Below are 25,698 nucleotides of genomic sequence, written 5' to 3'. Positions count from 1 at the left end.
AGAGCTAATAGGGGACAATGAAATTCAGGTTCTGCTACGGTTCACACCAAGGTCAGGGAAGCACACAGTCACCTACGTGCCCATCTGGTGAGGGAAACAAGGAACATTCGATCCAGGAGCAAACAGCCATGCTTGCGCAAGAGGCTTCCCTGCTGCGTGCATTCACACCACCCCCGTGGCTGTGCTCATTGGTGCACCCACCACACCGCGGGCCACCGCTTGTCTGCTTTGTCCCATCTCATTTTCTCAGGCTGCCAGAGCGGAATGTCTGCTGACAGGGCGACATGGGCTTTCCCCTGCATGGAGGCCTCTGGGACAAGATAACAGGGGCCAGAAATCATTCTCCGGGCTGAACAGCCCCTGCCTGACAGCAGGACAACAGCAGGGTGGCCTTCCTAAACCTGAAGACTGAGGATTCATCCAAGTTCTTATGGATGCAGAGATGGCAGGCAGATTGAAAGCTGCAATTCTCCTGACTGGCACACCCCCTGGGGCATGACCAGAAAGTACAGGCCTCAGATCCTACAGGGTATTCCCCTCCCCTCTCCGTAATCACCAGGTCTTAACACAGACACGGAACGGGCAGCCTCTTCTCATCAACCTTTCTGGCCCAAGTCAAAGCTTTTCTGTACATGTTCCAGTCCCATAGCTGCCTTTATGACGAACATCTTGGGAGACATCTTTTTAAGGGGAACTGCTGTACAATTTTAGATACAGGTTTCAGGAGACTCAAAATATTAAAAACTAAATTAAAATTTTCTTTTAAATTAAAAAAGATGATGTCCTCCCAAGCTGACATCAGGCTTTCCCATCGTCCCTATCCCCAAGTTAAAGAAACTACCAAGGACATTTCCTCTCCCAATTCTCAACACATCCTTTCTCCAATGAGTATTTATATGATCCTGACCATCTCAAGCTCTTCCCTTAAGAACTTCCAAATAGTGACCACTTCAATCAAAAGAGACAGCAAAATTCTCCGACTTAGCAGCTATGAATAACTCATGCATCTCATCGGTAACTACCTGTTCACTCCTTATGTTGTAGTGCCTGGTGCTGAGGATCAGCTATTAATATACCAATGGATATAACTGCACAACATCACCATAGCAAAACAGGTGTTTTCCCACAGTTCATAATCTGGTATTACTCTATAATCAGCAGAAATTTGAGGGCTTTTAGTTGTTTTATAAATACGCTAACTTCCAAGGAACTTATTCAAAGTTCCTATTACACTGGTGCGTGAGATTAACTTTGTTATTACAATGATAAGGTTTCAAAAGATTACACTGAACCTGAGTCACAGGGGAAAAAACCTTACAGGGAACACTTGGAGCCCCATTGGTTGAGGGGAAGAGATTTTATCCCAAGGGATTCAGGGCAGAGGTTCTCAGAGCTGCCTACACAACAGAATAACCAGGGGAGCGTTAAAGCAACGCTGAAGCCCGACTCCAACCCCAGAGACTGGATTAATTGGTCTGGGATAGGGTCCTGCATCGGTATTTTTTTCAAAGGCTCTTCAAATGACTTTAATATGCAGCCTGGGCTGAGAACCACAGATTTAGATAGATGAATACTGGTCTTTTGCATTTGACAAAAATCCCTTAAGTTCAGGCTTTGGCTTAAAAAAAAAAAATTTATAAATGAAACTTTCTTCAGTGCCTAGTGTCATGTGTATGCTCATGTTAAATGCTTAGTATAAGACATGTGGTTCCATCATGTGACCGTGGGACTGCAGAGCAGGCTGGAACTGCTGACAATGGTGAGAAGCAACCACAAAGGTGGAGGTATGAGCAGTTTGGCTATTTTTCTACTGTGAGACGACAACATTTAAGAAAACTAAGTGATCACTAAACAGCATGTCTGCTTTGGCAAACAGAAGTTTTCATCTGATATAACAGAGTTAAATTGATTCTTTGAACAGCTAATTTAAAAAATAATCTTATAATTTAAATGTATATAACATCAACTTATCTAAATAGGCTAACTCCCTAAAAAGGGGGTGGAAAACAAAGGGAGAGAGAAGCTTAATTCTGCTAATCAGTGAGCTTCATTGTGGCAAATTAACTTAACATTAGTCTGCAAATTTTTTTGGTTTTTTGTTAATCATATTTTTGATCCATTGATTTTTAGAGAGAGTGGAAAGAAGAGGGAGAGAGAGAAACATCAATGTGAGAGACACACATTGGTTGGTTGCCTCTTGCATGCATGACCAGGGCCAGGGAATCGAACCCAGAACCCTTCAGTCTACAGGCCGTCGCTCTATCCACTGAGCAAAACCGGCTAGGGCTGCAATTCTTTTTTAATTGAATTTTAGAGAGGAGGAAGGGAGAAAGAAAGAGACATTGATTGGTTGCCTCTCACCCCAACTGGGGATGAAACCCACCACCTAGGTAAGAGCCCGGACCGGGAATCGAACCTGAGACCTTCCAGTGCTCGGCATAATGTTCCAACTGAGCCACACCGGCCAGGGCACACATTAGTCTGTAATTTTGATATTAACAGGTTCAACCATTGCAAAACCTTCTGCAGGCTGGTTTCCTGTTCCGGCATCGACCTTTTATTTTTGATTAAGAGAGAGGAAATGAATAGTGAGGCATTAAAGAAAAATTCGCAGAAGGCTACCTAAAAGCAGAACCAAGATGTCATTGAAAAAGTTTTCATTAACCATTTGTAACTTCCAAGTTATCTATCTCAACAAAATAATGACTGAGGTATTTAAAACTGCTTAAGAAACAGAAAGCTTGAGCATCTACCCATGTACCAGAAGGTCAAGGTTCAAATTCCCGGTCAGGGTACATGCTGGGTTGCGGGCTCAATCCCCAGTGGGGGGAGTATGCAGGAGGCAATCGATCAATGATTCTTCTTTTTTTTAAAAATATTTTTTTTGGTAGAACCAAGATGGCGGCGTAGGGAGCGGACCTGTGTGTGCTGCTCTCTCACAGCATCATTGAAACTATCAACTATGAAGTAAACAACCGCCACTCAGAACCATGGGGAAGTTGGCCCAGTGGGAGATCTACAACTGGAGGAAAAGAAAGAAGCGCAGTGAGACTGAGTGGGAGCTACGGAGGCACCAAAACCAGAGGTACGCAGTCACACGCCACGCGGGCTGCAAATGGATTCTCGGTTTTTTACGAACCCTCGAATCCTCTGGGCTTGCTCGGGGCGGGTCTCTGAGGCCCCAGATCCCACAGGGAGAGGCGGCCACGGCCTTGCAGTGGTCGGAGAGCGAGGGAAGCTCTGATACGCGGCTGCTCACCGGCACCGAGGGACAAGAAGTCCTGGTGTCCCGGGGAGGCGAGGGGCGCGGAGACGCCGCCATCGCTATTTCATCCATGCTGGTGACTCCCTGTGACCCCGCCCTACCCTCAGGGCTGTGCCAGAGGCACAAGAGGGAATGACTGTGCTTTTACAAACTCTCAAATCCACTGAGCTGGTTCGGGCGGGTCTCTGAGGCCCCAGGCCCCAAGGCGAGAGACGGCACGGCCTTCCAGCGGTCAGGAAGCGAGGGAGGCTCTGGCGTTCGGCTGCTCGCCGGCACTGGGGGACACAAAGTCCTGGAGTCCTGGATAGGCAAGGGGCCGCTGAGTCTCCGCCCCGGCGACTCCCTGTGACCCCGCCCTACGCAATTTACATTCCCATCTGGGCTGGGCCAGACCCACAAGTAGAAGCGCCTTTTCTTCTGCAAACTTTCAAATCCACTGAGCTGGTTCAGGCGGGATCATGAAGCACCAGACCCTACGGGGAGAGGCAGCACGGCCTTGCAGCCATCAGAAAGCGAGGGAGACTCTGTTGCACAGCTGCTCGCCGGCACTGGGGGACACAAAGCCCTGGCAGAGAGTCAAGGGGCCGCGGAGACTCAGCCAGTGCTATTTGCTCCGCCATGGCGACTCCCTGAGTCTCAGCCCTAATCAATTTACATCCCCATCCAAGCTGTGCCAGGTGCACAAAAAGACCCACATGCGCTTTTGCAGCCTGTCCCAACAAATTGCAGACTTCAACTGCTCGCAGCCATGAGAGACACACTCAAGAAGCAGACCCAGGAGAACCAGGATGGCGGCATAAGGAAGAGACCTGTGCGTGCTACCTCGCACAACAACATCGAAACTACCAAATATCAGATAAACACCTATCATACAGAACCATGGGAAACTTGGCCCAGTGGTAGCTCTACAACTGGAAGGAGAGAAAGAACATTGAGACTGAGTAGGATGTGACACCAAGTACAGAGCCCAACCCAACAAACTGCAGATTTCAACTCCTCGCATAGAAAGAAGCGCATAGAGACTGAGTAGGATGTGCTGAAGCACCAAGTACAGAGCCCATCCCAGCAGGCTGCAGATTTCAGCTCCTTGCATCTGGGAGGGATGCAATCGGGGGGGCAGAGTCGGGTCCGGGGCCGGCCAGGGCTGGGCCTGACTCGGCTGGCACTGTGGAACTGCTGTACCAGCAAGCGCACAAACATGCCCACTGGTCCCAGTCTCTGGTGGGGCACTGCGGGACAGCAGACAGGCAGTCTGTGCACTTGGTGGAGGGCAGGAGCGCTGGATGTGCAACCACCAGGAATGCCTGGAGATTTTGTCTAGTGGGGAGCCGCCGGCAGGGGACAGAGGACCAAACATCCTGTTTCCCTGGTAAGGCTGGGATGGCCCCGGTGAGGTTGAAACGGTCCCGGTGTGGTAGGGACGACCCCGGCAAGGTTGAAACAGCCCCCGTGAGGTAGGGACGACCCCAGTCAGGTCGAAACGGCCCCGGCGTGGTAGGGACAACCCCGGTCAGGTTGAAACGGCCCCGGTGTGGTAGGGACAACCCCGGTCAGGTTGAAACAGCCCCGGTGTGGTAGGGACAACCCCGGTGAGGTTGAAACGGCCCCCGTGAGGTAGGGACGACCCCAGTCAGGTCGAAACGGCTCCGGTGTGGTAGGGACAACCCCGGTCAGGTTGAAACGGCCCCCGTGAGGTAGGGACGACCCCAGTCAGGTCGAAACGGCCCCGGCGTGGTAGGGACAACCCCGGTCAGGTTGAAACGGCCCCCGTGAGGTAGGGACGACCCCGGTGAGGTTGAAACAGCCCCCGTGAGGTAGGGACGACCCCAGTCAGGTCGAAACGGCCCCGGCGTGGTAGGGACAACCCCGGTCAGGTTGAAACAGCCCCGGTGTGGTAGGGACAACCCCGGTGAGGTTGAAACGGCCCCCGTGAGGTAGGGACGACCCCAGTCAGGTCGAAACGGCCCCGGCGTGGTAGGGACAACCCCGGTCAGGTTGAAACGGCCCCCGAGAGGTAGGGACGACCCCAGTCAGGTCGAAACGGCCCCGGCGTGGTAGGGACAACCCCGGTCAGGTCGAAACGGCCCCGGCGTGGTAGGGACAACCCCGGTCAGGTTGAAACGGCCCCCGTGAGGTAGGGACGACCCCAGTCAGGTCGAAACGGCCCCGGCGTGGTAGGGACAACCCCGGTCAGGTTGAAACGGCCCCCGTGAGGTAGGGACGACCCCAGTCAGGTCGAAACGGCCCCGGTGTGGTAGGGACGACCCCGGTGAGGTTGAAACGGCCCCCGTGAGGTAGGGACGACCCCAGTCAGGTCGAAACGGCCCCGGCGTGGTAGGGACAACCCCGGTCAGGTTGAAACGGCCCCCGAGAGGTAGGGACGACCCCAGTCAGGTCGAAACGGCCCCGGCGTGGTAGGGACAACCCCGGTCAGGTCGAAACGGCCCCGGCGTGGTAGGGACAACCCCGGTCAGGTTGAAACGGCCCCCGTGAGGTAGGGACGACCCCAGTCAGGTCGAAACGGCCCCGGCGTGGTAGGGACAACCCCGGTCAGGTTGAAACGGCCCCCGTGAGGTAGGGACGACCCCGGCGAGGTTGAAACAGCCCCCGTGAGGTAGGGACGACCCCAGTCAGGTCGAAACGGCCCCGGCGTGGTAGGGACAACCCCGGTCAGGTTGAAACGGCCCCGGTGTGGTAGGGACAACCCCGGTCAGGTTGTAACAGCCCCGGTGTGGTAGGGACAACCCCGGTGAGGTTGAAACGGCCCCCGTGAGGTAGGGACGACCCCAGTCAGGTCGAAACGGCCCCGGTGTGGTAGGGACAACCCCGGTCAGGTTGAAACGGCCCCCGTGAGGTAGGGACGACCCCAGTCAGGTCGAAACGGCCCCGGCGTGGTAGGGACAACCCTGGTCAGGTTGAAACGGCCCCCGTGAGGTAGGGACGACCCCGGTGAGGTTGAAACAGCCCCCGTGAGGTAGGGACGACCCCAGTCAGGTCGAAACGGCCCCGGCGTGGTAGGGACAACCCCGGTCAGGTTGAAACAGCCCCGGTGTGGTAGGGACAACCCCGGTGAGGTTGAAACGGCCCCCGTGAGGTAGGGACGACCCCAGTCAGGTCGAAACGGCCCCGGTGTGGTAGGGACGACCCCGGTGAGGTTGAAACAGCCCCCGTGAGGTAGGGACGACCCCAGTCAGGTCGAAACGGCCCCGGCGTGGTAGGGACAACCCCGGTCAGGTTGAAACGGCCCCGGTGTGGTAGGGACAACCCCGGTCAGGTTGTAACAGCCCCGGTGTGGTAGGGACAACCCCGGTGAGGTTGAAACGGCCCCCGTGAGGTAGGGACGACCCCAGTCAGGTCGAAACGGCCCCGGCGTGGTAGGGACAACCCCGGTCAGGTTGAAACGGCCCCCGAGAGGTAGGGACGACCCCAGTCAGGTCGAAACGGCCCCGGCGTGGTAGGGACAACCCCGGTCAGGTTGAAACGGCCCCCGTGAGGTAGGGACGACCCCGGTGAGGTTGAAACAGCCCCCGCGAGGTAGGGACGACCCCAGTCAGGTCGAAACGGCCCCGGCGTGGTAGGGACAACCCCGGTCAGGTTGAAACGGCCCCTGTGAGGTAGGGACGACCCCAGTCAGGTCGAAACGGCCCCGGCGTGGTAGGGACAACCCGGGTCAGGTTGAAACGGCCCCCGTGAGGTAGGGACGACCCCGGTGAGGTTGAAACAGCCCCCGTGAGGTAGGGACGACCCCAGTCAGGTCGAAACGGCTCCGGCGTGGTAGGGACAACCCCGGTCAGGTTGAAACGGCCCCCGTGAGGTAGGGAAGACCCCGGTGAGGTCGAAACGGCCCCGGCGTGGTAGGGACAACCCGGGTCAGGTTGAAACGGCCCCCGTGAGGTAGGGACGACCCCAGTCAGGTCGAAACGGCCCCGGCGTGGTAGGGACAACCCCGGTCAGGTTGAAACGGCCCCCGTGAGGTAGGGACGACCCCAGTCAGGTCGAAACGGCCCCGGTGTGGTAGGGACAACCCCGGTCAGGTTGAAACAGCCCCGGTGTGGTAGAGACAACCCCAGTCAGGTTGAAACGGCCCTGGTGTGGTAGGGACGACCCCGGTGAGGTTGAAACGGCCCCCGTGAGGTAGGGACGACCCCGGTGAGGTTGAAATGGCCCTGGTGAGGCTCAGACGGCCCTGGTGAGGTTGAGACTACTCCAGTGAGGTTGGGACAAATAAAGGGGACCAGTATGGACTGATGAACAGGTGTAGATACAGAAGCAGAGCAACATTGAACAGAATGTTAAACTACAATGGGGAGCCTGGGGAGGGTTGGGGGGGGGGGGATTAAGAGACCAACTGAAGGACTTATATGCATGCATATAGGATTGACCAATGGACACAGGACACGGGGCGGGGGGGGGGCGGGGGGTAGGGGCCGGGGGAATGTCATGGGGGGGAAAAAGGAGACATATGTAATACTCTTTGTAATACTTTAAGAAATAAAAATTATAAAAAAAAAAAAAAAAAAAAAAAAAAAAAAAAAAATATTTTTTTAATTGATTATAGAGAGGAAGGGAGAGGGAGAGAGATAGAAACATCGATGAGAGAGAATCATTGATCAACCACCTCCTGCATGCCCACACTGGAGATCAAGCCCACAACCTGGGCATGTGCCCTGACCAGGAACCGTGACCTCCTTGTTCATAGGTCAACGCTCAACCACTGAGCAACACTGGCTGGGCCCGATCAATGATTCTTATCTTTAATGTTCTTATCCCCTTCTTCCTCTCCCTTCCTCTCTCTGAAATCAATAAAAACATATTAAAAAACAAAACAAAAAAAAAGAAACAGGAAGCTAGTTCCAATACTTTTCTTCCTTTTTAACAGAAGCTCCTTTAACTACTCATGCCAACAGGCTATATTTATTTCCCTTAGGCAGCATTTCCTAGCAGAGCAGCAGCAGCCCTGCTGCAGATGGCGTAAAAGAGCTCATGATCAAGGCCGACAACCTCAGGAGACCCATGCGCTGCAGGTTCAGTCACCACCCAGCAAAGCCACTTGGGCTCTGCACCAATAGCAGCACTGTTGTCATCTCTACCAGAGAGCTCTGGACTGCTATTGGAGACCGACACCTGGCACCAGGCCAGATACCCGTATCATACACACCGAGCTCTATACAGCTTTACGGATGTGGGGGGTGAGAGGGGGCCGCAGAGAGCAGGTGTTCTTACTCATCCTGTCACTGGTTGTTGAGAAAATGTGCTGAATCACTGAGTACCAATCAAGAGTAAAATAATGCAGAGACTGCAAATATGAATCTCCTTCACCCTGCCCTCCGCCTTTCTAACAGCAAGAAGACTCACAGGTAATACTCTTAACTCTGAACACACTAGGGCATGGACAAATTCACACACCCTTAGTCTCTAAAGAAAAGCTTTCAGAGTCAAACTCTCAAAAATGTAAGGCACTAAACAAAACTACTTCATAACAATAACTGTCTCTGGGTAGAGGGGATAAGGGTGATTTCTAGGGTATAGCTTCAGAATATTTCAACTCACTAATTATGAAAACTCCAACCAAGGTTAAAGGGTCAGCCCAACACAAAACTAAAGGAAATACTAGGTGACGGTCACTGGGCTTTGTGAATGCTTGCTTTCTCATCTTCCTAGCGGCAGAACAGTCTAACACGGTAGAAAGAAAATTCCACCAATGGAACACTTTTGAGCGAAGGGGGAAAAGAGAGCAGTCATAAGGGCACATGAACTTGGGTTGACTTCTGCTTATTTTCCATTCTTCCTCCTTTTCTAGATTAGACATGCTAATGAAAAACAAGTCACCCTAAACTCTGGTCTGGGAGCAGTAAGAAAACAACTACATAATAAAAAAGTGTATAAAGCATTAAGTAGCTTTGTCTTGCTTTCGCTTAAATTTTAATTTAAAGCAACTAAAATCCAAATTCCCTGGCCTATTACTGAAGAACACACACAGCATCTGAAACTCACCAACCTATCCCTCTACATCTGTGACTTCACACTTTATGCTCAAAGCCAACGGAGTCCTAGTTGGCCCTATCCACAACCCTTTCTTCTGCCAGGCATGCCCTTCCTTTCTCAAATTCTACCCATTCCTCAAATCTCCAATCAAATGTTACCTCCTCCTGAAGTCTTCCCTGACCTCAAAGACTGAACTCTCTTTTTCATATTAATTTCCATAGCATCTAAATTACAGTCATCTATGTACACGCTTCCGAGTTTAAGCTTCTATTGGAGGACAGGCAAGCCCAGCATCAATTTATCTTTATCTGCATCAGACCACTTCATTCCGTGTTGTGCATGTATCTTGGAGAGTGCTCAGATGTTCACTGAATTAAGAAAATGAATAAGCATCACATCTTAAAATAAACAAACAAACCAGGGCTCATGGAGTTATGTTATGTACATATGCATATATATATATATGAGTGCAATCGTAAGAAAAGCAGCTGTGCCTGAACCATGCCTCAGACACAGAAACAGTGTTAAGGAGTGGTCTAGTCATAAATCTTCATGTTTATTGAAATAATGCCAGCCAATGTTAGTACTTAGGCCCAAAGAACTAACAGCAACAGAAGGCACCCTATTAGCACTTCAGGATTAAAGCATGTCTGCTAAGCATGGAATTGTGTGTGGCCACAGCATTAACTCAATAGTCCTAAACAAAAGTAGGTGTTAGTCACCCTACCTTTAGGGTGACTAACATTATTTTACCTTCATTATCTCTAAGCAGATGTGATACAGATATCTGGAGATGTGACTGATTAGAGCAATTTTCCCAAAGAGTATTTCAAAGGAAAGATTTGACCACAATACTGAGGAATGGGCAAACTGTGCACTCTGCAACTTTGCTTACAGAGTGGAAAAAAAATCACCAGCCTGTTTAAAATCAGAATCTGTTCCTTGGCGCTTTGCTTCTGACTTCTGTTTAACACAGTTTCAGGTCAGCTGGGCCTATCAAAGGCTAATGGAGGTGAGCAAAACCTTGTTTTTCAATTAAGAGTCACAGATGTATTCTGATCTTTTGTTACTTGGAGTAGTTTTTTTCTTTCTGAGGGACAGTAACTATACCTGGCAACTGGAATGTCTGGTCCCAGATTTCTTCTCTAACAACTAATATAGAAATGATGGTTATGATTATATGACATGAAATTTTAATCTCTAATTACCAGCTTACATTTTAAAAAGCGATACGCTGTACATAGCCATTTTGCTTCCCAACTACTTAAAGTATCCATTTTTTATATCATCTCTGAACCAGAAATCTTTTGTCATCTTTTTGGTTCCATCTATCAGCAAACTGTTAAACAGAGTAGACAAATTCAAGATCAATAAATCTTAAGAAAATTTGGCTTTTGACAGGTTAAATGCAAGAGCATTCTAGGTGGTATGTAAACTTGTAAAAACATTTGATGTATTCACTTTAGTGTGTATAAAATTATTGGTTGCATAAACCTATGATTTCATTGCTTAGGTCAAGGCTAAGCAAAAAGAAAAAAAAAAACTAATGAAAAATATTTTAAGTAATAAAAGTTCAGAGGGTACAAGGATGTGGTAAAAACTAAAAAAAAAAAAACACGAAAAAACCACACACAACAAACTAAAAAAAAAAAACCCACAGGATTCAAATTTAAAAGTTTAAGAAAGATAAAAGGATAACAAAAATGAAATTCATAGAGACTCCTGAAATTTTATAAAAGTGGTATTAGCCTTCCTGTTTCTTTAAGATAAGGCTCAATCACATAAAGTAAACTTGTTGTCTGATGCCTAACTTTAATTTTGGGGACAAAAGGTACAACAGTGACTCTATTTCCAGTTCTCCACTTACAAAGAAAAAGCTTACTGCACATCCCAATGTCAATGCTTCTCTACTCAGTTGGGAGGGACCCTGTCCCCAGAAATTTCACAGGACCACACCCCAGCTTCCCAGGTTCGACCTCTTCCTGCTCAACAAACCATCCTTGGACAAGCCTGCACACTCCCAAGGCCTCATCTACATCAGGGGTGGGGAACATCACCAAATATTTGACCAAATATAGCAGGCTAATTTTTTAAAAAAATATATGTCTTATTGATTTTTTTACAGAGAGGAAGGGAGAGGGATAGAGAGTTAGAAACATCGATGAGAGAGAAACATCGAAAAGCTGCCTCCCGCAACCAAGGTACATGCCCTTGACCGGAATCGAACCCGGGACCTTTCAGTCCACAGGCCGACGCTCTATCCACTGAGCCAAACCGGTCAGGGCAAGCAGGCTAATTTTTAAAAAATATACTTTTATTGATTTCAGAGAGGAAAGGAGAGAGATAGAAACATCAATGATGAGAGAGAATCATTGATCGGCCGCCTCCCACATGCCCCCACTGGGGGTTGAGACTGCAACCTGGGCATATGCTCTGACCGGAATCAAACCATGACTCCCTGGTTCATAGGTCAATGCTCAACCACTGAGCTACACTGGCTGGGCAGCAGGCTAATTTTTAAGTTGATAGTTTTATATGGCCCATGAATGTTATAAATATCCAAATGGCCCTTGGCAGAGAAAAGGTTCCCCACCCCTGATCTACATGGACGCACTAATGACTCTAAATTTGTTTCCTGTTCTCCTTCTTGCCCTGCTCTATCCATCTACTGATCATTTTACCTGGATGCACTTCAAACTCAACATGCTTAAAAGCAAACTCATTCTTACCAGTAATCCTAGGCACCCCAATGTGTCCCTCCCCTTCCAGAAATGCCCCTAAATTTCTCCCATCTCCTCCACCTCATTATTACGCTGAAAACAGACCCGGGGCCTCTCTCACGTGGGCTAGCACAAGAGCCTCCCGACTGCTCCCTGTATTTTCTCCCTCTCCTTGTACAGCTATTTTTTCCTTAACTGCCTCAAAACTAATCTTCCTAAGATAAAATCAAGTCTTAAAAATCCCTTATCAGCTCAACCTCATTAGTCATTAGGTCACACATATTAAGACTACAGTGAGATAGCAGACATACCTATCAGAATGGCTAAAATAAAGTTTATGGGGTGGGGGGGCAGTCAGCTGGAAGAAGGTAAACCAGATAAATGGTGACAGAAAGAGACTAGACTCTGGATGGCGAGTACACAATGCAATGTGCAAATGATGTATTGTAGAATTGTGCCTATATAATTTTATTAACCAACGTAACCCATGTAAATTAAAAAAAAAATGAAGATAATGATAACACCAAATATTGGTAGGAATGCAGAGAAACTGGATGCATACATTATTGGTGGGAATGTAAAACTGTGCAGCTACTATGAAAAAGGGTATTGATGTTTCTTGCGAAACTAAACATGTACTTATCATATGACCCAGCAATCGCATTCATGGGCATTCCAGAGAAATGAAGCTTACCCACACAAAAGCCCACACACAAATATTCAAAGCAGCTGAATTTGTAATAGTGAAAAATTAGAAGTAATTCTAATGTCCTTCAACAGGTAAATGGTTAAACAAACTATGGTTTATCTATAACATGGAATACTGCTCACAATTAAAAGGGAAGAAATATTGAAACACGACAAATTAGATGGATGTTAAGGGACTAATGCTGAATGAAAAAAGCCAATCTCTAAGATTCCATAGTATAGATTCCATTTATATACAATACTTAAAATGACAAATAGAGATGGAGAACAGAATCATGGTTGCCAGAGCTTAGGGGAGAGGATAGGGAGATGGCTGTGGTTATAAAAGGGTAGCATGGGATGGAGGTGTTTTATATTTTGACTGTGGTAGAGGTTCTTACAAATCTATACATGTGAAAAAACTGCACAGAATACACACACATACGTAAATGAGTGCATGTAAAGTTGGTGAAGTCTTAATCAGGTGGATAGACTGTATTAATGTCAATCAATCTCCTATTGTGATATTCTACTATAGTTACTCAAGAAGTTACCATTGGGGGAAGCTGGATAAAGTGCATATGGGTCTCTCTACATTATTTTTTACAACAGCATGTGTCTCTACAGTTATCTCAAAATAAAAAGTTGAAAGATGGAAAAACCCTCCTCAATGACATCTAATAGCTCCCTAATACCCGTAGTAAAGCATGGCATGCAGAATTTCCCTTACACATCCTACAACTGAGACAACTAGTTCCAAGAGCTGACATCTATTGAGCACAGGCTATGTGGCAGGCACCATTCTAAGCATTTTATATGTATTATCTCATTTAATCTTCGATGATCCCACAAGTTCAATTCTACCATCAATGCTATTTTAAAAAATTTTTTACAAAGATTTTTTAAAACTGATTTTTTGAGAGGAAGAGAGAGAGAGAAACATCGATGTGAGAGTGAAACATCAATCGGCACACCCCTTACCAGGGATCAAGCCCACAACTCAGGCATGTGCCCTGACCGGGAATCGAACTGGCAACCTTTCCATACATACCCAACCAACTGAGCCACACTGGCCAAGGCCTGTCAATGCTATTTTATTCATAAACCATTAAGGCACAGATGATGTAAGTAGCTTGATAGCATCACCAACCAATCATCCTTCAAGCCCTGCTCCAATGTTACCTTTGTGACTTCTTCTAGATGTAAGTGCTATACTAACAGTGTCAAAAACTCAGAAGATATTAAAAAATGTTTAACAAGGTCTACACAAAAGGACACAAAAAAGTTATAAAGCTGACACCTTAAGGACTTGACACTGATTACACTGAATCTCTGCTTCTCCAAAGTTAAGCTTGAGTGGGAAAGTATTGTATAGATTATAGCGGGGACAGAAAACACCCATTAGTGAGAAAATGTTCATTAATCAGACAGCCAAAGAGACAGCTAATGTTAGGCTAATGAAACTCCAGTGTCAGCTGCAAAGCCCACATCTTTCTCAAGTTTTCACAAAACAAATACACAAACACAATTACATGACTTCTTAAACCCAGTTATCCCCCACATCCCCTTTTCGGTAGTTTTGCAAGTCACGAAAAGGCATTATCTCTTCTCCTGTTTAAAATGTATATTCATTATTTCCCTTAGGAGAAACGACGTGATTACATGGATTTACTCGAAAAGCTTACTAATTATCCTACAACAATCTAGAATTGTCCCAAGTACTGTCTAAATTCTGAATGAGTCTCTCCAAAGGAGTCATTTTAAACACAGACAACAGAAGCAGAGGGGAAGAAAATAATTTTAAGCCCATGAAGGAAGCTTAATGGTTCAGATTTCCTATGCTCCATTCCCACTCCCCTCCCATAAGTTGTCTTCTCTTAAGCAAAGCCTTTGCAGAAGGCACCAAAGGTGAGCATAAGTGGCAGAGAGAAGGCAAAGGGAGAAATAGGTGGAAGGCGGAGAGCCAAACTCTCCTCTTTCGTAAGGAACCATAAATTCTTTTTAAAATGAGTTTATCTGTGCCAAATTGACATGCCAGGGTACAAGATCTCAAATGCTCCCCATAAATTCTTAACAGTGATCTAAAGCCAATAAAGAAAAAGAAACTTCTTTTAAACTATGCATTACATGAAAAAAGAAGGTGTGGTCTAGTATAACAAGCAGCTAAGACAAGGAACTCAGAAAGGACATACTGACCAGCCCCGTTCTCTTGTATTTGGAGTCCTCTCTGTCCTGTCTGGAAGTACTGCTTCTCTCTCGCACGTTTCTATAACCAGGACTGGGGATGATATACTCTTTTCCTATGTCGATGTCCTTCATCTTCTCTGATTGGAGACGCCAGGGCTCACAGACTCCTGGTTCTACTTGAGAATTTCTGAAATTAAAAATTCACCAAGAACAGACATTTCCTAAATTGTGCTTAATAATATGCAAAAATGTTTTAAATAGGGAAAAAGGCCAAAGCACTGAGATTTTCTACCCTTATATCTATAAAAAATATTTAAAATCTTTTTCAAGTACTTCATGTTTTCAAGAGAAAAAAAAAAATCAATGTAATAGGATCAAGAATTATGTCCTCCCACTGCTAAGGAAAACAAAAAAGATAAGAAAAATAGACACACTGGTAAAGAGACACCCAACTTCTTCACCTAGGTTCAAACCTGAGTATTTATAGGTCTTTAAAAAAAAAAAAAAAAAAAAAAAGACTTTCTGGAAGCAATTTAAGTTTGTTCTAAGGATTATAAACTTCGCAATTTAAAAATGGGCATTATTCCTCCTACTAAGTTTTACTAAATGAAAACTTACAAAACACTTATTCTACCAATGATCTATTCCATCTTTGCATTTTTATAATTAGATAGTGAAGAAGCTGATATTAAAGTACCATAGAGTTACATAGCTAACATACAAAACAATATTATGCCTTCACTTTAAAAAACAAATGCCCCTTGGGATATGAAAGTGTTCTAAAATCAGATAGTAGTGATGCACAATTCTGTGACTATACTAACAAAACACTTCAAAAGGCTGAATTTCCATGCATGGTTTATAAATGATAATACATCTCAACAAAGCTGTTATTAAAAAACAATAACCAAAGCAAACTGCCCACCCTGCCCTGTGAAGGCTTACCTACTATGACCTGAAACTGTCCTAATTCTAATCAATAACCAGTTATCAACTTCCATTACTTTTGAAAAAATAAAACACATACACACCTCTCTGAAACATTTCTCCCACCCTATGATGGTTCAAACCTTCCCAGATACAAGCTGAGAAAACCCCATTCATACCAGCCTCACTAGAAATTAAAGAAGTGTAGCCATGTTGCCTTTTAAATTCCATCAACTCCTGCTAGCAATCACTGCAACTTAAAAGTACTACTCTGACAAATTCTGACAGCTACAATTCATTTTTAAGGTATCAGAAAAAAGGAGGATACTTACTAATCCTCTAAACAAGAAGGACTAAATTTCCTCCATCGGTAAGTGCTTCCAGCACAAAAAAAAAAAGCTTGACTTCTTGCCTTTCAGAGGTCTGATCTGAGTACTCGGAGTTGATACTACTTATTTCCTTATCTTAAAAAAAAAAAAAAAAGGTCACCTTGTCCAATGACAAATTGCACGATAAGCAATCACGTCACTGAGACCTCATTAAGCCTAAACTATAAACAGACCTGGCACCTGCCAGCGTCCCCAGTGTCTGGATGCAGATAATAGTAAATCCTTCTTGTTACCAGGGTCACAAAAGTCCAACCTTCCCCTCCAAAGGTTCCGGAGCCGAGCTAATTTCTGGAAGCTGAAAAGATTAGTCCTACTTTGAAAAAAAGGCAGGAGGAGGGGAGGGAGGAGGCCAAAGGAACTCATTTATATGATCAAATGCCATGTCAAGAGGAACATGAAGACCACCTCAGTTGTATAAGAACTCACAATAACCAAAGTTTCTTTCAGTCGCTTTATTTCAATTCATTCTACATAGGAAGGACGTGGGGAGCAGTTTCCCATCACCTCTGACACTCTTGGTTTTGTATCAAGACTCTCCTTCCAGTGATACAAGTGTACAGTGAAACAGATGACACTGCCCGGGGGATGGGGATTGCACAGGATTAAGAACTTCAATTAGCCAGACTGGGGTTTCCAAATTGCCTTCATAACTTAGGTTTCCAACATCTCAGGAAATCTGGTTCCAGGCCCTAAAACTGCATAAGAGAACCCGACCTGAGGCTACAAGGAGGATTCCGATGTACCACCCTCTTCCAATCCACTTGTTGTGTTGCCAACCTTCTGCACCTTTTACTTACTCTGGACCCCAGTATAACCTACCCATCTCCTCCATCAAAACCTGAAACTTTGCCAACCATTCCCGTGCCTCCTGCCTCCCCACGTCTGTGCAGAAACCAAAAGGGCCCTGTGTAATAAATACAAAGCATCATGCAGCTCTGTGTGGTGGAAGTGGAAAGGGCACAGATGAAAGTCAAGAGATCGGGGTTCCATTCTGGGCTCTGCCCAGGGTTTGCTGTGCGTGCTTAAGTCACGAACCTCATTTGCCCATTTGCAAAAACAAAAACAAAACAAAAAAACACCAAAAACCCGAGAGGATGGCTTCTCAGGTCGCTGGCAGCTCAGAGTGTCAGGTGTGTGGCTTGAGCCGGAGTGTCCCAGGCCGTCCTCCCCACAACTTGAGGATGGGGGCTTCTCTCTGGCCAGCTTCGCCTGGGATGCCCTGGACTCTAGGGCGTTCCCATGTCCAGTAGGGGCCTGGCGAGCCGATAGCGACCCACACCCACGGGCTGCGGGCGCAGCACCCCCTGGTGGCCGCAGCAGGGAGTGTAGCCAGCACTCGACCACTCATCCCACCCTACATGCCTTCCCAGGCCTGCACCTCCCCACGTGCCCCGAGGGGTCGCGTCCCAAGGAGGGGGCGGCGGGAGACCTGAGGAAGGCCAGGCCCCGTTTCTCAGGTGTCTGGCTTCTCCCGAACTGCCCGTATCCCGATCACAGCCCACCGGCCCCGGAGGAAACACAGGGGAGGGATCCAAGTGACAACCGAGGGAGAAGGAAGGGGGGCGGCGGCGGCCGCGACTTACCTGTGCCCCAGGTCCCAGACCGCCGCGCCGGCCACTCGACCACGCTCCCGAGCATCAGCTCCGGGGCAAAACAAGCCTTTATAGCGGCATTGGCTGCCAGACTGCGCAGGCGTGCTGCACAAAGAATCTCCAAGACTGAAGGGAATTGTAGTCCCCCTGCCAGGAGCCCCAGGCTGGGCACGCGGCGAAGGACTCTCTTTCCCAGAAGCACTGCAGTCGCCCTGGGGGAGGTGCAGGGTGCTTTTCCACCGCGCTCCTAGCGCTGCACCATCGCTCCCCGTGCTCCTGCGACCCGGTCTGCAGTCCTCCCTGAAGCCCAGTGCCCTGGCGGGCGGCGGGGAGGGTGGACGGGAGCCCCGTGGGGTCCGGCAGCCCAGGGTTTGCAGGCAGGTGATCCGGACGGTGTGCGGTCGTGTGTGCACCAGCAACACGGTGAAGGTCACCGCAGCTTCTCTGCCCTGGTCGCCAGCCAGTCCCAAACCTTATCTGCCGTGCACTTGGCATTTTACGAGCGCTCGTTCGGGAATCCACCCTGCATTCTGATACCGCCTTTCTTTCTTTTATCCCACTGCCCAACGCGTAGTGTGTGCTGCCTGTTTCTAGATAATAAAATGCCAGGATCACCGTTTTTAGAGTGGCAAGAGCCATAGGCACAGTCGGCCAACTCATCCCCTTCTTTTTACACATGAAACAGGTTCCCAAAAAGATCGATCACTTTACCTCTGTTTCATCTGTACCTTCAACAGGATCATAACATAACTACTCTTGAGTGCCTACCTACTCTATCTGGTGCTTTACATGTGATTCTTCTTTCTTTTACTCTCCATAACAACCCTGTGTGTAGGTACTATGATGATCCATTTAAGAGATTTAAATATTTTTAAATATATTTTATTGACTTTTTACAGAGAGGAAGGGGGAGGGATAGAGAGTTAGAAACATCGGTGAGAGAGACATTGATCAGATGCCTCCTGCACACACCCCACTGGGGACGTGCCCGAAACCAAGGTACCTGCCCTTGACCGGATCTGAACCCGGGATCCTTGAGTCCGCAGGCTGACGCTCTATCCACTGAGCCAAACCGGTTAGGGCTGATTTAAATTTTTTTAAAAAATGAAGCCCCTCGGGCATGCGGGACTCAGTGGTTGAGCATAGACCTATGAAGGGGAGGTCGCGGTTTATATATAAAATAAATGAAGGTAAAGTGACTTGAAGACACTAAGGTGTCATAAAGCTAAAGTAATTAATATAGTGTGCTTAGGCAAAGATGGATTGATAGACAAGTACAATAGAATGAAGAGCCTAGAAGCAGATTAATGCATATATGTAAACTTGATCTGTAACAGGAAAGAAACAACCATTACAAATCAGTAGGGAGAGAAAGAAGATTCCATAAACAGTGCTGGGATAATAGTTATCCGTATTTTTAAAATACTCAGTGATGACTACTTCATACATACCACACAGAAAAATCTATTTCAGGTAGATCAAAGACCTAAACTGTGAACGAGAAAACTTTAACACATTTAGAAGAAAAGGTGAAATATCCATGTGAACTTGAGAGTAGAGAAGAATGTCTTACAATACAAAAACAAATAAGAAAGGAAAGATTGATAAATTTTTACTGTATTAAAATTTAACTTTCTGTACAAGATGCCATAAGTGAAGACAAAGCACAAGTTATAACTGACAACATTCTTAAATGTACAATATACAAATAATTTCTACGGATCAGCAAGCAGTGGCAAATAACCCAATAGGAAAACAGGGAAATGATGTGAACAAGCTGTTCACAGAAAGGAAACAAGAACAGCCATTCAAATATGTTTGAAAAGACACCCAATCTCACTAATAATCAGGGAAATGGAAATTAAAATAGTGCTGAGATGCCATTTTATGCCCATCTGACTGGGAAACCAAAAATCTGACACCACCAAGTGTTGTCAAGGATCTGGAGAGACAGGATATTTCACACCTTGCTGGTAGAGTTCGTATCCATTGATAGAACCACATTAAGGAACAATTTGGCAAATTTAGTGGGATGGAAGTGGGATGCATTGTTAGACCTCAAGTAGCTCCCTAACATTCAGTGGCTTGAACTCAAGAAGTTTATGTCTCTCGTGCTAGGAGTTCATTTCTAGGTGAGGGTGCCAGATCAGCAGTGCAATTCTGCTTCTTGCAGTCCGTCAGAGACCCAAGGTGAACATGGCTCTCTCAGGTTCAACATTTGGCTTCCTACATTGCTCCGCTCATTGCTACCACCAGTCACCCAGGTGGGAGGAGGGGAAAAGGGAGTGTGGAGGTGTGAGCTGGTCTTCAGGCACCAGCCAGGAAGCTGCATACTTCATTTCTAATCACATTCTATGGGTGACAATTCAGTCAGATGGTCACATCTGAGAAAAAACTGGGGGATGCAATGCTCAGCAGGGCAGGTATGAGCCATCTACAACTCTATTAAAATGACAGAAGAAAAGAAGAGATTTTGGTAAAAGCTAATGGATTTTAATGCCCATTCTTAAACCCAGCAATTCCACTTTTGCATATATGCTCTGGACCAGTGGTTGGCAAACCGTGGCTCAGCAAACCGTGGCTCGCAAGCCAAATGCAGCTCTTTGGCCCCTTGAGTGTGGCTCTTCCACAAAATACCGACTTCTGCACATGAGCCACGAAGTTTCAATCGCACTGTGGGTGCGCGCCCGCATGTGGTATTTTGTGGAAGAGCCACACTCAAGGGGCCAAAGAGCTGCATGTGGCTCGCGAGCCGCGGTTTGCAGACCACGGCTCTAGACTAACCTTTATCAGCAGGAGCTTCTGCAATTGAATTGAACCCTACACAAAATTATTTGAGTGACTATTTTCTTATTTCTCCCAAGGATAGCATATAGCTCGTATCATTCTAGATGCCCAGGGGAGAAGTGAATTCATTACAAACAATGAATACCTTAGGACATTAGGGCTTAATGCAATTAGCTGAGAAAAGGTGACCCAAAGGGTCTCTCACACATCTGCACAAGGAGATACTTTCATTGTGCATGGTCTGTAATAGTAGAAAGAATATAAATTTCACTAATAAAGGAATAGATAACTAGTTATGGTATTTGTACAATGGGACATTATATAGCAGTCAAAGGACAAGGTCTATTATGTATCAACTAGAGGCCCGGTGCATGAATTTGTGCATGGTGGGGTCTATCCAGCCTGCCCTCGTGGGGGCTCATCGGGCAGGCCGGCAGGGGCAGGGAGGGGCCACAGGCAGTTGGTCAGCCAGCCCCACCCCTGATCGGCGTACTGGGGGCCGACAGGGACTGGATCAGGCTGGTTGGCTGCCACAGTGCACATCATAGCCACAGGTCATTCTGGTCGTTCTGGTCGTTCTGCCGTTCTGGTCACTGGGCTTTTATATATATATAGACTAGAGGCCCGGTGCACAAAAATTTGTGCACTCGGGGGGGGGGGGGGTGTCCCCCAGCCCGGCCTGTGCCCTCTCGCAGTCTGGGATCCTCGAGAGATAATGACCTGCTGGCTTAGGCCTGCTCCCAGGTGGCAGAGGGCAGGCCCAATCCCTAGGTGCAGCCCCTGGTCAGGCTTAGAGCAGGGCCGATTGGGGAGTTGGGGCACCGCCCCGTCATGCACAGAGCAGGGCAGATCGGGAGGTTGCGATGCCACCCTCAGTCACACTCAGGGTAGGGCCGATTGGGTGGTTGGGGGACCGCCCCCTGTCACACTCAAGGCAGGGTCGATGGGGAGGTTGCGGCGCCACCTCCTGTCATGCACAGAGCAGGGCAGATCAGGGGGTTGGGGCGCTGCACCCTGTCACAGAGCAGGGCCAATCAGGGGGTTAGGGAGCTCCCCCCTGTCACGCACAGAGTAGGGCCGATAGGGGAGTTAGGGCACCGCCCCCTGTCACACACAGAGCAGGGCGGATCAGGAGGTTGGGGCGCTGCACCCTGTCACACTCAGGGCAGGGCCAATGGGGAGGTTATGGCTCTCCCCTGTCACACACAGAGCAAGGCCCTTGGAGGGGGGTTGGGGCGCCATGCTTTATCACCCACAGAGCAGGGCCGATCAGGGAGTTGGGGCGCTGCACCCTGTCACACACAGAGTCGCAGGGCAATCAGGGGGTTGGGGAGCTCCCCCCTATCAGGCACAGAGCAGGCCCGATCAGGGGGTTGGGGGCGCCTTCCCCTGTCACACACAGAGCCACAGGGCGATTGGGGGTTCGGGCGCTGCCCCCTGTCAGGCTGATCCCGGTGCCAGGAGGCATATTACCCTTTTACTATGTAGGATAGAGGCCTGGTGCATGGGTGGGGGCTAGCTGGTTTGCCCTGAAGGGTGTCCTGGATCAGGGTGGGGGTCTCCACTGGAGTGCCTGGCCAGGCTGGCTGAGGGGCTGAGGGCTGTTTTCCAGCTGGCGGGTGACTGAAGCTCCCAACTGCTCCTTTTTTTCTTTCTTTCTTTTTTTTTTATTCTGGGCCAGCTTTAGCTCTGAGCCCTCGCTGCTGAAAACATTGATACAATGTTGCAGTCAGGCTGGCTGAGGCCTGGCTGACTGAAAGCCGGTTTCTAGGGTTTTGTTTAGCTTCTATATTTGCAACATAGTTGCTTAGAGTTGCAGCTGAGAGGTCGGCAAGTCAGGCGGGGAACGTTGGAGTCCGCAGTCACTGGACCTAGAAAGCCTCCCTGTTTGCTTCAGTGCACAGCTGCCGGCTGCCATCTTGGCTGACAGTTAATTTGCATAAGGATATGCTGATTAGCCAATGGGAAGGGTAGCGGTCGTACGCTAATTACCATGTTTCTCTCTTATTAGTGTAGATATGAATGAATCTCAAGAACAATGTTGAGTAAAAATAAGTTACAAAAAGACTCAAATTGTGTGACTCCATTTGTATTAATTTTATAAACATGTGATACATTGTTTAAGGATACGCACATGTATTGGGCATGCTAAACAACACTTTCAATGTATAGATAGTTAACTCTACCATTGGAGGAAGGAGCCTAAGATAAAAGAGGGACATGCAAGGACATCACCTGCTTCTGTAATATTTTATTTTATTTCTTTTTAAAATGACTTATAAATATTAAAATTTAACAAAGCTTGGAGGTGGGTATATGAGTGCTTCAAATATCATTTGCTGTGTGTTGGATAGCCTTTAAGTATTTCATAATTTTAAAGTTTTAATATCGAAAAAGAAGAAGAAATGACCACAAATAAGTCACAGAGACATAAAGACCCCCAACCTACAGGTAGCCAAAGAGAAACAATCCAGGTCACCAGCAGGATGGGCCACTGGGTCTGCAAACACGATTTAAAAAACAACAACAAAAAACCTCCAAAAGAAACATAGGGGCAGACCTTCATCCCAGCCCCACAGGCACATCATGGGCTACAGAATTTCGCACAGATGGAAGGAAGGCAATGAACCTATCACCTCACCCAGTGGAAAGGAGCCATTCTGGATCAGGTGCCTATAAATTCCTCTCTTTATCTCACAAAAATATGATGGAATTGACTGTGTCTATGGACTGGAACTTCACAAAGATGAAAGAGTTTTGTCTCCTAAAATTCTTTCTGACAGGGTGGCATCATCTCAACTCAGTGATGCAAACCTTGCAAATACCATAATTGGTAAAGCTGTGGAACATATGGTTGAGGACTAGCATGGTTCTAAGGGTGGATAGAGAGGGGTGGTCTTAGCCCAAGCACCAATAATGAAAGCCTGGTTTTATATCACCAGTGATAAGGCTCCTGTCTTGTACATGCACCTGTCTTGTGTCAGCTTTCAGATGAGTATAAAAAAGGAGACCTCCGTATCATGCCAGTGAGTCTCCTCCAGCAGAGTTGGAGCCAGGAGGAGCTGTAGATGGCCTGATAGGCAAGCATGTGGAATCTACCAAAGAAGATGGTTCCAAATGGATTGGCATGACCATTCACCAAGTGGAAGCCAAACCCTCTGTGTATTTCATCAAGTTCGATGATGATTTCCATATCTATGTCTATGATTTGGTGAAAAAGTCCTGTTAGGGTACAATTTGCCACATTTGTGAAAATAAATGTATACTTTGTAGACATGAAAAATAATGTTGCTTTGGGAACATAAGGGTCCCCTTTATTTCAACACCCTTGCCAGCATAACTGTTGTTTTATTTTGAAAAAAAAACAAACAAAACAAAAACAAATGTATGTGAACATGACATGTTGTGTGTAAGGACTTTATCATGTTGAACAGATTGGGTGTGTTTGGTGGGTGGGGCATGAAAGAAAGGTACAGCTGTAAATTCAAGCTGAGTAAAGTTCAGCTAGTATCATAGAAAAAAGTTTTAATATAATAGAAACAAACATTTCTCCTCTCAATGGAGATACGTGCAATTTAACAGAATATTTTTTTTAAAGGTGAATGCTTAGTTAAGCATTCAGAAATCAAATTTGCATTAGGATAATTATTTCACTTCAATTTATATGAACCTTATGCAAGTTTGGGAGACACTGGGAGACTGGAGAAAGAATAAGGCAGCTAGAATGGAAGAGAAGAGTCTAGCTAGAAGTGATTGTTATCCAGGAAAGAGGGTGCTGGCTTGGACTAAGATTGTGGTGGAAAAAAGGGAGAAAAGTGGACTTGAGAGCAATTTAAGGAATAAAATCACAGACCTTGTTGATGAATCAGATGTAATGGCTGAGAAAGAGAGGTGTCAAGGAAAACACTTAGGTTTCTGGTGCTATGTCCATTGAGAAGCTCTTACTACAATAGCCTTCTGACACCCTCCTCTACCCAGCTTGTCAGGAGCTAATTAATGTCAAGTGGTAACCGTCACCCCACATCTGCTGTGGTACTCACATTGAATTCTTCTGCCAGTTATAAAGACAAAATGTCTCTTTTGAAGATCAATTTTGCCATGAAAGTAATTTTCATGAAATAAGGCTTTAAAAAAATAATTAATTAAATCTTTTATTTGACGTCATGGAAACAGTATAGTGTGACAGAATAAGGTACCTTTTCAATGGTCTCAGGAAAATTAGAAGAGTATTTATGATGTAAACAATGCCAAATAAAGGCCAAATGACATCATACCGTGTTTTTTTTTAAAAAAATATTTTTATTGATTTCAGAGAGGAAGGGAGAGAGGAAGAGGGAGATACACCAATGATGAGAGAGAATCATAGATTGGCCGTCTCCTGAATGTCCCCTGGTGGGGATTAAGCCTGCAACCCAGGCATGTGCTCCTGCCTGGAATGGAACCTGGGACCCTTCAGTCTGCAGGCTGACACCCTATCCACTGAGCCAAACCAGCTAGGAAACATCATATCATGTTTTGCACACAAAGGTTTCACAGTATTAGTAGAGAACTGCAGTGGGATTAGCTGGGTGTTCGTGCATTACACAGTAGTATGGTTACATTACAAGTCACATCACACATTCATTTTATGAAGGAAAGTATTACACACTTACCATCTTTGTAATAATAACTTTCCAAGCTCATTAGCAGTAAAGTTGATAGTTAGAATAAAAGGTAGTATTGCTTTAAAAATTTTTTGAAGTACTTATATTGAGATGCACTATCAAATTGGCCCCAAATATAACAGAGGTGTTCAAGACTTAGTTACTTATTAAAAAGAAGAAAATAATTTATAGCAATTATCTAATTTTAACAAAATAATATTATCCACCACATTAAATTAGTGTTGTGCTGATTCTGTAGTCTTGTATGTACATAATTTGTACATTAAAGTTAACTTTATAGTAGTATAAGAGCTGTAAGTAGAAGGACTTTATACATGGATTCATGAAAGTACATATTCGAGTAATATTATAATATAAATTTAAATAAACATCAGGGCTTTAGGATAATTATTTCCCTTCAAATAGGTCTGAACCTTATGCAAGTTTGGGAGACACTGGGCATTAAACCAACTTTAGTTTGGTCTACAAGACCTTCCGTGATCTGGCCCCACATAA

General features: G+C 46.5%; 1 protein-coding gene and 1 pseudogene across 2 annotated transcripts in view; one reads left to right on the top strand and one right to left on the bottom strand.

The window, feature by feature from the left end:
- The window catches only part of ABCC5 (ATP binding cassette subfamily C member 5), a 91,225-nt gene extending 73,385 nt beyond the window's left edge, over positions 1-17,840 (bottom strand). Inside the window, exons 1-2 of one of the 2 annotated variants that reach the window (XM_070406703.1) lie at positions 17,744-17,840; positions 14,854-15,031 (exon numbers count right to left, since the gene is read on the bottom strand). In XM_070406703.1, the coding sequence (XP_070262804.1) occupies positions 14,854-14,976 (123 nt within the window). In that variant the 5' untranslated portion in view covers positions 14,977-15,031; positions 17,744-17,840. Of the gene's footprint in view, positions 1-14,853; positions 15,032-16,103; positions 16,208-17,743 lie in introns of those variants that run through there. The other variant, XM_070406704.1, reaches the window with a different exon arrangement.
- Positions 17,841-19,948: 2,108 nt separating this feature from the next.
- Positions 19,949-23,768, top strand: LOC139002667 (spindlin-2-like; annotated as a pseudogene).
- Positions 23,769-25,698: the final 1,930 nt, after the last annotated feature.

This window comes from Myotis yumanensis, unplaced genomic scaffold, assembly GCF_028538775.1.
Source record: "Myotis yumanensis isolate MYYU_CA2020_CCGP unplaced genomic scaffold, mMyoYum1.0.hap1 SCAF_2, whole genome shotgun sequence".
Classification (NCBI taxonomy): Eukaryota; Metazoa; Chordata; class Mammalia; order Chiroptera; family Vespertilionidae; genus Myotis; species Myotis yumanensis.
This window is presented reverse-complemented; position numbering and strand designations above follow the sequence as displayed.